Source organism: Podarcis muralis, chromosome 8, assembly GCF_964188315.1.
Source record: "Podarcis muralis chromosome 8, rPodMur119.hap1.1, whole genome shotgun sequence".
NCBI lineage: Eukaryota > Metazoa > Chordata > Lepidosauria > Squamata > Lacertidae > Podarcis > Podarcis muralis.
In genome coordinates, this window is record NC_135662.1 from 84,311,727 (window position 1) to 84,328,276 (window position 16,550).

At 49.2% G+C, this 16,550-nt stretch overlaps 1 protein-coding gene across 7 annotated transcripts in view; it reads left to right on the top strand.

Annotated features, from left to right (window-relative positions):
- Positions 1-7,256: 7,256 nt before the first annotated feature.
- DGKH (diacylglycerol kinase eta) overlaps positions 7,257-16,550 on the top strand; it is a 105,732-nt gene continuing 96,438 nt past the window's right edge. For all 7 annotated transcript variants that reach the window (XR_013394055.1, XR_013394059.1, XR_013394056.1 and 4 more), the window contains exon 1: positions 7,257-7,427. Coding sequence is in view for 1 of the 7 variants with exons in the window: in XM_077933429.1 (XP_077789555.1) it covers positions 7,272-7,427 (156 nt within the window). In the remaining 6 variants the exon portion in view is untranslated. The remainder of the gene's footprint in view (positions 7,428-16,550) is intronic.

Consider the following 16,550-nt stretch of genomic DNA (forward strand, 5'->3'; position numbering starts at 1 on the left):
ATCTAATTTTTGCTTAATGGTGCAGTAGACATTTATCCACCAGCAACATTTGCTGCTTCAGATTTCAAACAGATGAATGTATTTTGTTTTGACAGCATGCGTAGGAAAGCTTTGTGCTTTCACATGGATTTTCACATCACAGACTTTCATATAAAAAGAAGTGTTACAAATGTGAATCAAATATTGCTGTAATGGGGCCCCAAAATTCAATGCATATAAAACTACAAAATGCAAGTGGAGATACAAAAAAATTTAACGTATTTCATCAAACAGCACACATTCAAAAAAGAACAAATATTTAAAATAAAACTTTAAAAACAGTATGGTCCTTTGAGAGCTATTAACACAGACTAATCCACAGGGTATGGGACGCAGGTGGCGCTGTGAGTAAAACCTCAGCGCCTAGGACTTGCCAATCGTCAGGTCGGCGGTTCGAATCCCCGCGGCGGGGTGCGCTCCCGTCGTTCGGTCCCAGCGCCTGCCAACCTAGCAGTTCGAAAGCACCCCCGGGTGCAAGTAGATAAATAGGGACCGCTTACTAGCGGGAAGGTAAACGGCGTTCCGTGTGCTGCGCTGGCTCGCCAGATGCAGCTTCGTCACGCTGGCCACGTGACCCGGAATTGTCTTCGGACAGCGCTGGCCCCCGGCCTCTTAAGTGAGATGGACGCACAACCCCAGAGTCGGACATGACTGGCCCGTACGGGCAGGGGTACCTTTACCTTATTAATCCACAGGGTGAAATCCTGGCTTCATGCAGGTCTTTCCCCCTCACATGCTATGATGTTCCTACATAGATTTCACCAGGGTAAACATGCACATGGATCTTCGATCATCTCTGCACAGGGTAAGAGAAGATTATTGGTGATGACTTCAGGTCGGAGTGGACGCACAACCCCAGAGCCCCAGGTCCACATTCGTCCAAAAGAAATTATATAGGAAATATGTAACTGTGTGATATAAAGTAATGGATAAAGTACAGTGAGATTAATTGGAAGTCAGTTTAAATTGCTTCTCTATAAGTTTTATAATGGTGTTCAGAATGAGTATATATGATGATAATTATATTAATCTTCTTGTATCTTATAGTGTGGTGGTTTCCCATATTTTCCTGTTATTTGTTTGTTTGATTGATTGTATGTTTGTTTACTTGTATGTACGTCTGTTTTCTCATAAATGTATTTATTTTAAATTAATAAAGATATAGTTAAAAAACAAAAAGCAAATCTGGACCTCTTTGAAAAAAGTTTGGACACCAATGAATGGCACTAGCACCTCTACAAATTTCCTCTACCTCTTGGTTCTTCCCCCAATGCCCTTGTATTCAAGCATCCCCTTACTCCCTTACATGCCCTTACTCACACCCCCTTTCCACTTCTGCAGCTGCTTGTAAAAAACTCATCACAAGCGTATTTATGACTATCGTTATTACACCTTTGGTCCCCAACCTGCACTCAGCTCTCACCTGTGACTCCTAGCAGCTTTCAGCAGGTGACAGCAGCCACACATTGGGAATGGCTTTGACCAGCCTGCTAAGGTGGGTTGGGGAATTCCCCTGCATGCGAAGGGTTGAGGGACGAGAGCCATAGCGAATCCAATGGTTCAGAAGACAACCTCTGCACCTGCTGCAGAGGGAAGTGAGGGGCACATGGGGCTCGTTCACCTGGGGAGGGAGTCCATCTAGGAGAAAGATAACTGATCCTAAACCTCTGCTGCCTTGCAGGATATCTTCAGGAGAAGAAGAGTAAACCCCACACAATTCCCTAAGACAGTTGGATGGTGCCTGGTCTGCCTCCCTCCAGTAACTCCTGCAGCCAAGCTGGTGCCAAACATATTGCTCTGCTTTCCTTTGGACCACATTAGTGAGGCCAAGATGGGGTCTGGTCATCTGAATAGCCCAGGACCTCCATACATCCTGGAGGTCACTTTGATGCTAACAGAGCAGTTAGCAGAGGAACATTCCATTGTCTCTCAAGACAGACGGATGGCAACTATAGTGATACCTCTAGTTACGAACTTAATTCGTTCCGGAGGTCCGTTCTTAAGATGAAACTGTCCTTAACTAGAGGCGTGCTTTTGCTATTGGGACCTTTTGCTGCCGCTGTGCCGCCAGCACACAATTTCCGTTCTCATCCTGGGGCAAAGGTCTCAACTCGAGGTAACTCTTCCAGGTTAGCAAAGTTTGTAACCGGAAGTGCTTGTAACCTGAGGCGTTTGTAACCCGAGGTACCACTGTACTACTAAATTGCTTCTGTGCCCAGTATAGAATAAGTATATCATAGTTTTTATTATTTAACTTAAGGAATTTCAAAAAAAGAATTTTAACTATTTTCATTAAACTTTAGGCAATTAAAAGATTGATAGCCTTTTAAACTGGGGAATATTGCTTTTGTGGTTGTTACTATGTTATGTGTTTTTTGTGTTTTCGTACTGTAAACTGCCCTGCGGCCCTTGGACGAGGGGTGATATAGAAATGTAATAAATGAATAAATAATAAAACAACAATAAACATTTCAGCCACAAGCATAACCACGTAGAATAATTTCAGCTACAGGCATAACTTGCAAGAATAAGTTCAGTTATCACCATTCCTCTGCGTCTAAATCAATCCATGACATTTGCTTTGTCGTGGGAAGCAGCAAGGGAACTACCAAGGTAAGAAGGCTCAGAGCCCGGGGAGTGGTGGTGGGACAATGATGAATGGTCAAAGGGAGAAGAGAGAGAAGACTGGAAGATGAGGCATTGGAAGCTGAAGAGATAACAGGGCTTAGGGAGCTGGGGAGAGGTTGCCTGTGGGATGGCTTGCAGAGTTGGTTCCCAGGAGGACGGCTGGGAGAGAGAGCTGTGTGGGCATTTACAAAAGTTAGCGAAGACACAAGCAGAGGGCAAGACTGCACCAAGACACCCACAGCCGGCGTCTCTCCTGCTGCGGTGATGGAACTATGAGGCGCGCTCCCTTGTCTGTAGGACCTGCTGCTGGGAGCTGGGCAGCAACAGGAAGAGTGGAGGGGAACTGCCCTTCCTTCCATCTGCTGCTTTTCAGCTCTCAGTTGCATGACGTAAGCCTAGACCGTGAATAAGGATGTCCACTGAGCATCGTTCCTGAACGTGGAGAGTCAATAAGGGAAGATTAGAACTAAAGCAGGGGTCAACAACCTTTTTCAGCTGTGGGCCGGTCCACCATCCCTCAGACCATATGGTGGGCCGGACTATATTTTTTGGGGGGAAATGAACTAATTCCTATGCCCCACAAATAACCCAGAGATGCATTTTAAACAAAAGCATACATTCCACTCATGTAAAAACACGCTGATTCCCAGACTGTCGGCGGGCCGGATTTAGAAGGCAATTGGGCCATATGTGGCCCCCGGGCCTTAGGTTGCCTACCCCTGCACTAAAGTTTCACCCGAAGTTTATCATAAATTCCTGATTTCAGTCTTCCTACATTTTGCAAAAGCAGTATTTGTTCAGAAGCACTCATTTTATTAATGCTTTGCAGTTCTTTTCCTACCCCACCCAGTTGATTTGAAGGTGGTTAGATATACTCTCAATTTAAATCTAAATATAAACTGAAAGTGAAAGATGCTACAGAGGAGCTGCGAAAGAGGCGATCTATGAGCCAGTCTTGTGAATGGCAGGGCTGTGCTATGATTCCCTGGAGGCTCCATGTGGTCATCAGAAGTTATGGAAGTTTCCAAAATCCCCAGACCGACCAAAGAAAATGTGTGATGCTCTTTAAGCAGTAAGCAGCAAAAACAGACACTAAATGCTTTTTAATGCTATGTTAAATTAGAGCAGAAATATACTTTGTTATAGCCGATTCCCAGTGCCTGTAACACCACTAAATGTTCACATTTCAGGTAACTGTTTACGTACAGCCCCCCTTTTCCTCCAGGGAGCTCAGGGATACAGGCATGGGGCTTTGGGGTGGATTTTCATCCATCCAGGGACTGACTAGACATGTCTTGAAAGTGGGTAACGATAGCCAAACTTCTGCCTAATATGCGATGTCTGTTTCAGACACAACACGGAAAGGCATTGTTAATTTGCTACCAGTACTTGTGCAATAGGGACGTGGGTGGCACTGTGGGTAAAAGCCTCAGCGCCTAGGGCTTGCCGATCGAAAGGTCGGCGGTTCGAATCCCCGCGGCGGGGTGCGCTCCCGTTGCTCGGTCCCAGCGCCTGCCAACCTAGCAGTTCGAAAGCATGTCCAAGTGCAAGTAGATAAATAGGGACCGCTTACTAGCGGGAAGGTAAACGGCGTTTCTGTGTGCTGCACTGGCTCGCCAGATGCAGCTTTGTCACGCTGGCGAGTGACCTGGAAGTGTCTCCAGACAGCGCTGGCCCCCGGCCTCTAGAGTGAGATGGGCACACAACCCTAGAGTCTGTCAAGACTGGCCAGTACGGGCAGGGGTACCTTTACCTTTACCTTACTTGTGCAATGCATGCATGCACAACCCAGGGTGTGGCGTTCCTGTGGGTTTCTCCTTTGCCAGATCGTACTTCCTTTTCTTTCACAATGGACATTTCCCTACTGTAAGTGTGACATTGGAGCAGAGAAGTAAAAGGTAAAGGACCCCTGGGCGGTTAAGTCCAGTCAAAGGCAACTATGGGGTGCAGCGCTCATCCTGCTTTTCAGGTCGGCGTTTGTCCACAGACAGCTTTCCGGGACACTGGAGTACCAAACAGGAACACACTCATCCATACATATGAACTTGACTTTAGATCCGTTTTCTTCTGTATTGGGTCCCCAGCTTAGCCAATGGTCTGAAATGACAGGAGTTGTAGGCTAACAACATCCAGGGGCTCCAAACTGAAGAGCATCATAGACTTCTTGGCCACATCTCCCTGTGTTGTTTAGTAGCAACATGTACTGCATCCATATGCTAACATAATAGATCTTTTGCATCACCTGATACAAAAATGTCCTATCTCCTGCAATGCAGGAATCTCGGCTAAAGCATCCCTGACAGATGGCCATCCAACCTCTGCTTAAAAACCTCCAAGGAAGGCGTCCACAACCTTCCGAAGGAGACCGTTCCACTGCTGAACAGCTCTTGCTGTCAGAAAGTTCTTCCTGATATTCAGTTGGAATCTCCTTTCTTGTAACTTGAATCCATTGGCTCAAGTCCTATCCTCTAGAACAGGAGAAAACAAGCTTGTTCCCTCTTCCATGTGACAGCTCTTGAGATATTTGAAGATGCCTATCATATCTCATTCTCCTCTTTTCCTGGCTAAACATACCCAGCTTCTTCAACGGTTCCTCATAAGGCTTGGCTTCTATGATCACCTTAGCTGCCCTCCTCTGCACAATTTCCTTCTGGTCAACATTCTTCTTAAAATTGTGGTGCCCAGAACTGGACACAGGATGCAAGGTGGTGTTTGATCAAGGCAAAATAAAGTGGGGCTTTTTGTTCATTTGACCTGGACACTATACTTCTGTTGATGCAGCCTAGAACGCCAGCCTTTTTCTTTTGCTGCCGCATCACACTGTTGACCCATTTTAAGCTTGTGGTCCACCAAGACCCCAAGATCCTTTTCACGTGTACTGCTAGTAAGCCAGGTGTCCCCCATCCTATATTTGTGCACCTGGTTTCTTCCTGCCTTAGTGCAGAACCTTACATTTGCCCCAACTGAAATTCATTTTGTCAGCTTGTGCCCAGTTCTCCAAACTGTTAAGGTCGTCTTGAATCCTGATTCTGTCTTCAGCGGCATTAGCTGCTCCTCCGAGTTTGGTGTCACCTGCTAATTAGATGAGCAGCCCCGCAAGTCCTTCATCCAAATCCTTTATAAAGACGTTGAACAACAGGCCCAGTACAGAACCCTGCGGCACCCCCAATTGTCACTTTTCTCCAGGATGACGAGGAAGAATTAATGAGTACTTTTTGGGTTTTTAAACTCCGATTCCCATCATCTATGGTCTGGGGTGGTGGGAAATGATGTCCATCAATAGAGGGTCACAGGTCCTCTTGTCTGCCCAGCAAGAAAAACTGTGCTTTGAACACCTTTTAAAATTGTTGCTAATACTGAAGCTGCAAAGGCATGTCCTCCTGAATAACCAGCACAGATGTTGCATGGATTGCTCCTGTTCAACTGTGGCATAATCAAGAAAGTGTTGGAAGTTCTGCTAAAAGCTAGTTGTGTAGCACAGGCGCCTTAGCTGTTTCTACAAAAGTACTTCTGATAGATCCTTGTCCATTATATATTATAAATGGTAATAATGATAGTGATAATTGCAGCACTTATGCTACCTCCTTCAGCCCTTTTAACTTTCATCAGATTTCAGATCATGGAGAAAGTAATTATAATACAAAATCTAATTCAGATGTTAAAGCAATTAGCGACCGAATTCCCATCCCATCTAAAGTGCCCCGAAGTTGCAGCTCCTCTTTTTTGCTTGCGAAAGAGGCAACGCGCAGCTCAGGATCCGCGGACTGCGCTTCGGGTCCGCTCTGGGGACGCGCGTCACGTGAGAACGCCGTCCCTGGTGAATACCGGCCCCTGGGACGGCGGGGCGAGGGCCACCCGGCATATCTGGATGAAACCCGTTGGGACTTCTACCCCCCCCCCCCGACAACGTGGCTCCAAGCGCGGGAGCTTCTTTCCACGAGGGCCGTCGCAAAAGGGACGAGCCTCTCGAGGGCCACCGACGGCCCCGCGCTGCCGGTCAACCCGGACGCCCGTCCGGCACCCCCTTGGGCTGGCCCACCCCGCCCGCCGGTGCTCGTCGAAGGGCCAAAGGGCGCCCAGTTGTCCATGTGCCGCCCCCCCCCCCCGCGGATCTGAGACGACTTCAGCCCCGCGCGCTTGGAGGGGGATTCCCTCGGGATTCCCTCTTCCCGGCAACTTCCGCCTCCCCGGAGCGCACGAGGAGCGCGCGGGCCTTTCCCCACTCCGAGTCTCCCCCCTCCGCGCTCCCCGCCCCGTCGAGGCGGAGAGAGAGCAGCTCCGGCTGCGCCCACCCCCACCCCCCATCCCGGCCTCGTGGGCTCCGGCCCGGCGCGTCCGCCCCTCCGAGGAGCCGGGCGGTGGGAGCCGCGGAGCGTGCGCGGCGGCGGCCTCGGAAGATGGCGGCGGGCGGGGCGGGACTGGGGCGGCGGCGGAGCCTGCTGGCTTTGATCGCCGCCACCTCCCCTATCTCCGCCCCGGGAAGAGCGAGCGGCGGGTGGGAGGCGGAGGCGGCGGCGGCAGCGGCTCCTCTCCGGGGCTGAGCCGGGCTGGCGCGCCTGCCTTCCGTGCGCTCCTCGCTCGCTGCTCGCTCGCCCGGGGGGAACATGGCCGGGGTGGAGGCGCCGCCGGGGGACCCCGGAGGAGGCGAGGCGGAGGCGGCGTCGGGGCCGGCCGACGAGTCGTCGGACAGCGAAGGCGAGCACGAGGCGCCCCAGAAGCTCATCCGAAAGGTCTCCACGTCGGGCCAGATCCGGAGCAAGGTGGGCGGCCGCGCGGAGGAGGGGGGGGGGAAGGAAAGTGGGGTGGGCGTCGGGGGCCAGCTCCACCCGGGGGTCCGGATCCCGGACGAGGCCGGGAAAGGAAGCGCTGCCGCTGCCATCGGGGGTCCCCCTTCGGCGTCTCCATTCAGATCAGCCCTTCTCCCCCCCCCCCAGCCTGCCTGCCTTCCTTCCTGGCCGGGGTGGGGGTGGGGCTTGGACCATCGCATCCCTTCCCCCTCCTTCCAGCTGCGGACACATCTGTCTCTCCCCCCCCGCCGTGGCGGAGCGACGATCTTGGCCGCTGCTGCTGCTCGGGAGGAGAAGCGGCATCGCCGCTCCCGGCTTCGGTTTCCTGGTTGCGCCTTGGACAGGGCGCGCTGCCCAGGAACGGGCTCCCTCCTCGCGTGGCGCTGCTCGGAGGAGCCCTGCGATCCGCCGGAGCCTCCGCCATCCCCGCCCGCCGCCGCCGCCTCCTCTCCCCTGCGGAGCCGGAAAAGAGCGGAGAGCCTCGCAAGAGTCGCCCGGGGAACCCCGCGCCCCCAGCCCGCTTCTCCTCCTAGGCGCCTGGATGTCAGAGAGTTAAAAACTGGCAGTGATCTACCCGCTTTTGGGGGGGGGGGGGGTTCGGGTGAAAGTTGTTGAGTTTTTTCAGGGAGGGGGCAAAATTTTCAGCTTTTTTAAGGGGAGCCACAGTTGTTCAGCTTCTTTGGGGGGAGCCAATGATCTACCAGTGATCTACCGGTAGATCACGATCTACCTGTTGGACATGCCTGAACTACAGGAATAAGATAATTCAGATTAAAAAAATCCCTCCAGGAACACTTAGCACCTATCTTGTTTTGTCGTGTGTCCCCCCCCCCCCCTCAAAAAAGAAAAAAAATATCAGCCCTCGAAGTTCAGGGACAGGAGTTTGCTTTCTCCCCAGGTCAAAGCATCTCTTAAAGCGCATTAAAACTCTGGAGAATGAAGTAGCTTGATATAAAGGGGGGGGGCACACAAATGTTCCTTTGCAAGTGGCCAGACATGGGGGTGGCTCCTTTCAGGCTAGTGCAGGACTTGTAGCATGTGAATTCAACTTTAAGGGGGGGTACTTAGCGGGTGCCGCTGTGGGTTAAACCACAGAGCCTAGGACTTGCCGATCGGAAGGTCGGCGGTTCGAATCCCCGCGACGGGGTGAGCTCCCGTTGCTCGGTCCCAGCTCCTGCCAACCTAGCAGTTCAAAAGCACATCAAAGTACAAGTAGATAAATAGGTACCACTCTGGCGGGAAGGTAAACTACGTTTCCGTTCTCTGCTCTGGTTCGCCAGAAGCGGCTTAGTCATGCTGGCCACATGACCCAGAAGGTGTACGCCAGCTCCCTTGGCCAGTAAAGCGAGATGAGCGCCGCAACACCAGAGTCAGTCATGACTGGACCTACGTAATGGTCAGGGGTCACTTTACCTTTACCTTTACCGTTACATTATGGCACTTACTTTTTCTCCAGTCAAACAGATATCTTTAACCATGTGGGACAATATCAATTCTGCCAATTGCGTCAAAGTGCAAGTAGATAAATAGGTATTGCTCCAGTGGGAAGGTAAACGGCGTTTCCGTGCGCTGCTCTGGTTTGCTTAGTCATGCTGGCCACATGACCCGGAAGCTGTATGCTGGCTCTCTCAGCCAATAAAGCGAGGTGAGCGCCGCAACCCCAGAGTCATCCCCGACTGGACCTAATGGTCAGGGGTCCCTTTACCTTTACCTTACTTCTAGTAGCACTCAGACCTTGCCCAATGTGAACTCTTAAGACCTCACTCAACTTTCTTGCGGAGACATCGCTTGATGTTGCTTCCACATCCCGTGTGACGTCCTGCCCTCTTCAACTGAGTCCTTGTCACTGAGCAACGTTCACAGTGACATTGTTCACCGATGGGGAGTCCAGTGTGGAATATTAATGCATTACACCCCCCCCCCCAAAAAAAGTTGCCAGGGGTCCCCGTTGTTCCCTCGATATGCAGCCTGCACATCATCATGAGGCGTTTGGGCAGTGCACTGTATTCGTCAATATACTGAAGGCTGGTTGGGACAAGCAATTACGCCCCCCCCCCCCCGCATGTGCACGCACTACGTCATCATGTCCTCCAGCGTGTCGACGTCACTCGCGCATATGGTGACATAGCACACACACACTGGTGTGTGTTTGTGATGAAGCATTGACGCACTTTGTGGGTGCCCTGCCCCCCTTATTCAAAATGTTGGGGAGCCACAGCACCCTGGGACCTGGTGCCTATGCTTAGCTGTACACATCTATGAGTAAAAAAAATCCTTCCAGTAGCACCTTAAAGGCAAAGGTAAAGGGACCCCTGACCATTAGGTCCCGTCGTGACCGACTCTGGGGTTGTGGCGCTCATCTTGCTTTATTGGCTGAGGGAGCCGGTCTACAGCTTCCGGGTCATGTGGCCAGCATGACTAAGCAAACCAGAGCAGCGCACGGAAACACCGTTTACCTTCCCGCCAGAGCGGTACCTATTTATCTACTTGCACTTTGACTTCATTTCGAACTGCTAGGTGGGCAGGAGCAGGGAACGAGCAACGGGAGCTCACCCCGTCACGGGGATTCGAACCGCCAACCTTCTGATTGGCAAGCCCTAGGCTCTGTGGTTTAACAAACAGCGCCACCCGCATCTCTCCAGTAGCACCTTAGAGACCAGCTAAGTCTGTTATTGGTATGAGCTTTCGTGTGCTTGCACACTTCTGGCATGCACACAAAAGCTCATACCAATAACAAACTTAGCTGGTCTTTAAGGTGCTACTGGAAGGAATTTTTTTATTTTGTTTCGACTACGGCAGACCAACATGGCTACCTACCTGTAACTGCATCTATAAATGTTGCTGCAATATGGAGAACCAGCATTGTGTGTGATAGCGTTACATTTAAATGATAGGTGTGGCAAATTTGGGACGTGGGTGGCGCTGTGGGTTAAACCTCAGCGCCTAGGACTTGCCAATCGCATGGTCGGCGGTTCGAATCCCCGCGGCGGGGTGAGCTCCCGTCGTTTGGTCCCAGCTCCTGCCCACCTAGCAGTTCGAAAGCACCCTTAAGTGCAAGTAGATAAATAGGGACAACTTTATAGCGGGAAGGTAAACGGCGTTTCCGTGTGCTGCGCTGGTGCTGGCTCGCCAGAGCAGCTTCGTCACGCTGGCCACGTGACCTGGAAGTGTCTTCTAGAGTGAGATGAGCGCACAACCCTAGAGTCGGTCACGACTGGCCCGTACGGGCAGGGGTACCTTTACCTGTGGCAAATTCAGAAACCTTTTTGTGCATCACAGGTGAAAATACACGAAGAGTGCTTGGCCATAACATGAGCTAGTAATGTTGTTTTGTGTTTTACATTGAACCTCCCCAGCACCTCCGGGTATAGGGCGGTATATAAAATCAATCAATCAATCAATCAATCAATCAATAAAAATTGTACAAATAGGCCAATCTGTATGTAAATATCAATGGACATAAATCTGACACCAGATATGACCATTTCAAAACCAGTGGACAAGCATTTCAACCTTCCAGGACATTCTGTGGCTGACCTTACTAGAACAGAGGAACTTTAAAGGGAGAACTGCTGAACTGTGAATTCATCACTTCTCAGCTTAATAGAGACAAATATCACAGTGCATCTGCTAAGTGCCTCACCAAGGCTGGGGTGTCTCTGTGATAAAAGAGCAACTGTGATTTGTTCTCCTGTGAATGGCCATTGTTAGTAACGTAATTTTCAGCATTTCTACTTTTCTGCATTTAATTTCATTCTTACCTCACAGTTGCACCCCCACCCCAAACCCTGTGCATAGATGCAACTGAATGTTACACTCTGTGCATCTGATGAAGTAGACTGTAGTCCATGGAAGTTTATGTGGACATAATGTTAGTCTGCAATGTATCGCCATGCTTTCTGTTTTGGTCGCCCATGGTGAGAAATTCCTTTTGGACAACCAGCCAGAGAAATGCGCTCTCTCTCTCTCTTGAGCATAAATGGAGTTTAGATCAGCAAGTTATATATCATTTAGATATTTGGGTGTTCTTTTCAGTGAATCCCTTTCATGGAAATAGTTTAGTGCGGCCGTGAAATCGAAAGCACAGAAACCTATGGCAGTGTCAGAAATTAGCAGGGGCCAGGAGTGTTTTGCAACTGGCACAGGTTCAATTGTGACCATGTTGAGTTCTCTGGATGTTCTCTGGGCTAATAATAATATAATTATTCTATTATTATATTTATTATTATTATTAAGCAAAATGTCACTTAGGGAACACTTTTATTGAAGCTTGAATTTGTTTTATTCTGGATTGCTTTATTTGATATTTTAATGTGTTGTAAACTGTTTTGAGATTTTTTTCTTTAAAATATAAAGTGCTATACAGTGGTACATCTACTTACGGGTGTGATCCGTTCCGGGGTGCCATTCGCACCCCGAAAAGTCCGTAAGTAGAGCGCTGCTTCTGCGCGTGACGTGATAGAGCACTTATGCGCGAAGTGCACAGATTGCTCCTGCGCATTCGCAGTGTGGGGAACCCGGAAGTAAACACTTCTGGGTTTGCCGCGTTCGTAACCAGAAAAAAAGGCAACGTGATATGATAGCCATGTTCAAATATATAAAAGGATGTCATATAGAGGAGGGAGAAAGGTTGTTTTCTGCTGCTCCAGAGAAGCGGACACGGAGCAATGGATCCAAACTACAAGAAAGAAGATTCCACCTAAACATTAGGAAGAACTTCCTGACAGTAAGAGCTGTTCGACAGTGGAATTTGCTGCCAAGGAGTGTGGTGGAGTCTCCTTCTTTGGAGGTCTTTAAGCAGAGGCTTGACAGCCATATGTCAGGAGTGCTCTGATGGTGTTTCCTGCTTGGCAGGGGGTTGGACTCGATGGCCCTTGTGGTCTCTTCCAACTCTATGTTTCTATTATTCTGTGAAGCAAACGCAACTTAAGGTATGGCTGGAGTCATGATGATGATGATGATAAACACTATCGGGGGGGGGGGGGGAATGGTGTCTAGACATTCCACTGTTAGGCATGTTGGGTTACACCCAGCATTGTGTGATGTCACAAGGTGGGAGGAGGCCTGCTGAGGCTGTGACTGGCTCTTGCTGCAGAGACAGCTTCCATCGGGTCCTCCTACTGCTGTCCGATGAAGCCCAATGGTGCCTGTTGCAGTTGCGACAGGCCCGTCCAGCCTCCCCCTGCCACATGGGCTGTGGAATATTGATGGGGTCTGGCCCCCTCACTGAAAATGGGGGGTGGGGTTGGCCCCACACAAACGGTGCTCCTTTCCACTGTGGCAGCTGTCACTTAGGTTTAAGGTGATTAGATTATATGTATATATATCTGAGTTTCTAATGTGGCTATTAATTTTTTTTATTTTTGTTAAAGATTTTCTGGAGTTACAAAAGTACATGTACAGTATCTCTATTTTCAGATCGTAAAGTCATTGCTGTAGGGCTATTGACAAAGTTTGCTTATAATAAAGGAGGACAGCTGATTGAACCTGTCCTAAAGATTTTCAGTAGCAAAGTGATCGCTGGAATGCTCTGTGGTGTTGAAATTTGGGAACCTGACTTCTATTCCATTGAAGTTGTCCAAACTATGCAGAATCTCCCCCCCCCCCCGGCCGAAATGTTATTCTCTTTCATTGGGAGTTTCTGCAACCCTGATACACACAACATCTCTGTGGCTATCAATTAAGACAGCAGTAGAATGTGCATAGTTAAGGTACATCTAATAAATTGCAACTGACCATTTTATTAACTGACCATTTTCCTGCATTTTGTTATATAGGAATTGGTCAAGAATCAATTTTGGGAAACAGCTCTTCAGGATATTTTAGACAATTATTATTTTCCAGAGCTGAATGTTGCATTGAGCATGGGCAAGAGACGACCATTGTGGGACTGACTTTTCTGGGTAGGTTCCAGAAGGGAATCACAACTAATTAGGAACTCCAGATTTCCTATGGGGTATTCTCTTTTGCAAACAAAACATTTTAGGGCCAGTTATTTAATGAAACCTGTCCCTCTTTCCCTAAAAAAATGCTTTTAGTGAGCTGGGATTTCAAGTGATGTCCCGGATGGTCGCTTATAACAAGGTTACTCATGAAGGTAGATTCTGTGTTTGTGGCCAATATCAGTTGGATTGCGATGTTCATTTTCTGTTAATCTGTCCTTTCTATAGTGATACAGAAGAGAGATTTCTGAAACTTTTGTTGACGTATGGCAACAGGGATACCTTGGTAGAAACAGTACTATTTCTTTTGACACTAATGGCTTTGTGACACACCTACTTCCGTCCGCACGCAGAATTCAACTTTACAGATCCTGGACCTCGCAATTTCAAATTAACAGTAGAAGCAAGGTGCACAGGAATCAGTGTTCTATTAAAAATAAAATAATTGGATTTTATAGAAATCATATCCATATCAAAATGCTCCTATCAATGTACTTGATTTAAACAGGATTTTAAATTCTATTTTTAACATTCATGTTCTATTAATAGCTCTGTAAAAATAACCTGGTTTAAAATATCTCTGTGCAATACAAGCGTATGCATTCAAGTCTCCACTTGTATTTTTTTATGGTAAAATCCAAGAGTGTCCTTCAGACTCATTGAACCTGCTTTTGTACTGCAAAATGATGAGCAAGGAGTAAAAATATGTGACTTGAAAGCAAAATCCAAAGGGGACCATGCGGTCCTCACCCTCCTTGACCTCTATGCCGCCTTTGATGCACATGATGATGATGATGAAGAAGAGGAGTTTGGATTTGATATACCGCTTTATCACTACCCGAAGGAGTCTCAAGGCGGCTAACATTCTCCTTTCCCTTCCTCTACCACAACAAACACTCTGTGAGGTGAGTGGGGCTGAGAGACGTCAGAGAAGTGTGACTGGCCCAAGGTCACCCAGCAGCTGCATGTGGAGGAGCGGAGACGCGAACCCAGTTCCCCAGATTACGAGTCTACCACTCTTAACCACTACACCACACTGGCTCTCACACTAACATGCTTTGCTCCCTTCATGGCACACTAAGTCTCTGCTGTTCTCAGCCTTCAGAACTAAATACATTTGTCTTGTTTTTACATAGGGGGAAACTTCTCTCCCAACCACATCAAATCACATGGTTTTCCACCTGTACACTGATGATACTCAGCTCTACCTCTGTACATGAAATGTTTCTCTGGCACATTCCACATATTCAAAAGCTTGACTGTTATTTTGCTTGGATCCTTAATGGTTGGCCCAAAATAAATATGTCCCAAGTATGACCTACTCATATTTCCTCCCAAGCCCCCTTCACACCCTTCCCAAGGCCTGAGACCTTGTCTCTCTCTAACCCCACCTCACCCCACATTACTCCTCTGCCAATTGAGGCACTGCTGGCGCAGGTGTGCTTCAGCCCTTTCTCCTGGATGTGGCCAGCCTCCTAGCAGAGGGCTTCTGAGCTGGTCACAGTTCAGCCCTGGCCAGGGAGAGAATGTGGCTATGGAGGAATAGAGACGGGGGGAGCAGGGTGGGCAAAGGCAGGGGGAGAGGCAGACCAAGGTGGGCCAACAGAAAGGGATGTGGGAGGAGAAGGCTCAAAGAGAGGAAAGCTGAGAAAGGGACAGGTTGGAGTACATCAGGGATGGAGACCATCAGAAGAAGCCTCTTGCATCAGGCCAAAGGCCCATCTTATACAGTGGCCATCTAGAAGCTCCACAGGTTGTCAGACTCCAGATTCCATCCGTTCCAGCCAGTGAAGCCCATGGTTCCCCAGATATGGTTCAGAATTATGAGTCTCGGAAGTAAATGGCATGAGCCAGTGTGGTGTAGTGGTTAAGAGCAGTGGACTCGTAATCTGGTGAACCGGGTTCGATTCTCTGCTCCTCCACATGCAGCTGCTGGGTGACCGTGGGCTAGTCACACTTCTCTCTGAAGTCTCTCAGCCCCACTCACCTCACAGAGTGTTTGTTGTGGGGGAGGAAGGGAAAGGAGAATGTTAGCCGCCTTGAGACTCCTTCGGGTAGTGATAAAGCGGGATATCAAATCCAAACTCTTTTTCTTCAAAGTGCATCTGCTTCTCTAGTGAGGAATCTTGTTTGTACTTGATAAGATGACTCCATTCAGTTAGTCTGAAATAGAAATGTCTTGGGCTGTGGCAGTCCTATTGAAATTAAGCATGAGTAAAGGTAAAGGTACCCCTGCCCGTACGGGCCAGTCTTGACAGACTCTGGGGTTGTGCGCTCATCTCACTCAAGAGGCCGAGGGCCAACGCTGTCCGCAAACACTTCTGGGTCACGTGGCCAGCGTGACAAGCTGCATCTGGCAAGCCAGCGCAGCACACGGGTCGCCGTTTACCTTCCCGCTGGTAAGCGGTCCCTATTTATCTACTTGCACCCGGGGGTGCTTTCAAACTGCTAGGTTGGCAGGCGCTGGGACCGAGCAACGGGAGCGCACCCCGCCGCGGGGATTCGAACCGCCGACCTTTCGACCGGCAAGCATGAGTAACTTGGGCCTATTAATTTTGAGAGTGTCTGCTCTGAGCAGGGCTAGCATTGGTTCCAACCCTTCATTGCCAGTCAACCGCATGATGCAATAAAATAGAAGCAAGCGACTCTTGTGCCAACAGAGAGTAATCGCTGTGACTCTAAGGGGCTGCAGTCAGTGTTTCAGATGTGCCACTTCGCTAGAGCAGTTCCAGTCAAGGTTTTACGAAACAGTTGCAAGGCCTACAGCCTCCATTGCTGGCCAAAAGAAACACATGTCTCTGAAAGCCTGCCAGGCTGCCTCCCTTCTTCTCTCCTTTCCCTTCTCAACTTTTGTCTAATTATGCTTTTAATGAGGGCAAGCTACTGCAGGAAATGTGGCAAAAACATTTCCTGTGCATGGGACTCAGCGGATCAGAGCGAGGTGTCCTGAGTCCCACAGGACAAGGCCAACCAGGAGTTTGCAGAACCACAGATAGCTGGAAGTGAGCAATTTCCTCCGACAGAGGTCAGAAGCAAATTGAGCCTTGTGAAGCCCTCTTCCACTGAAGGCAGGCGCTCGTCCTTTGGTCCATGTCCTCCTCCAGACGCACTGGTATGGTGCTGTGGGAGGAACTGGGTTCCTTCAGCTTAGGCA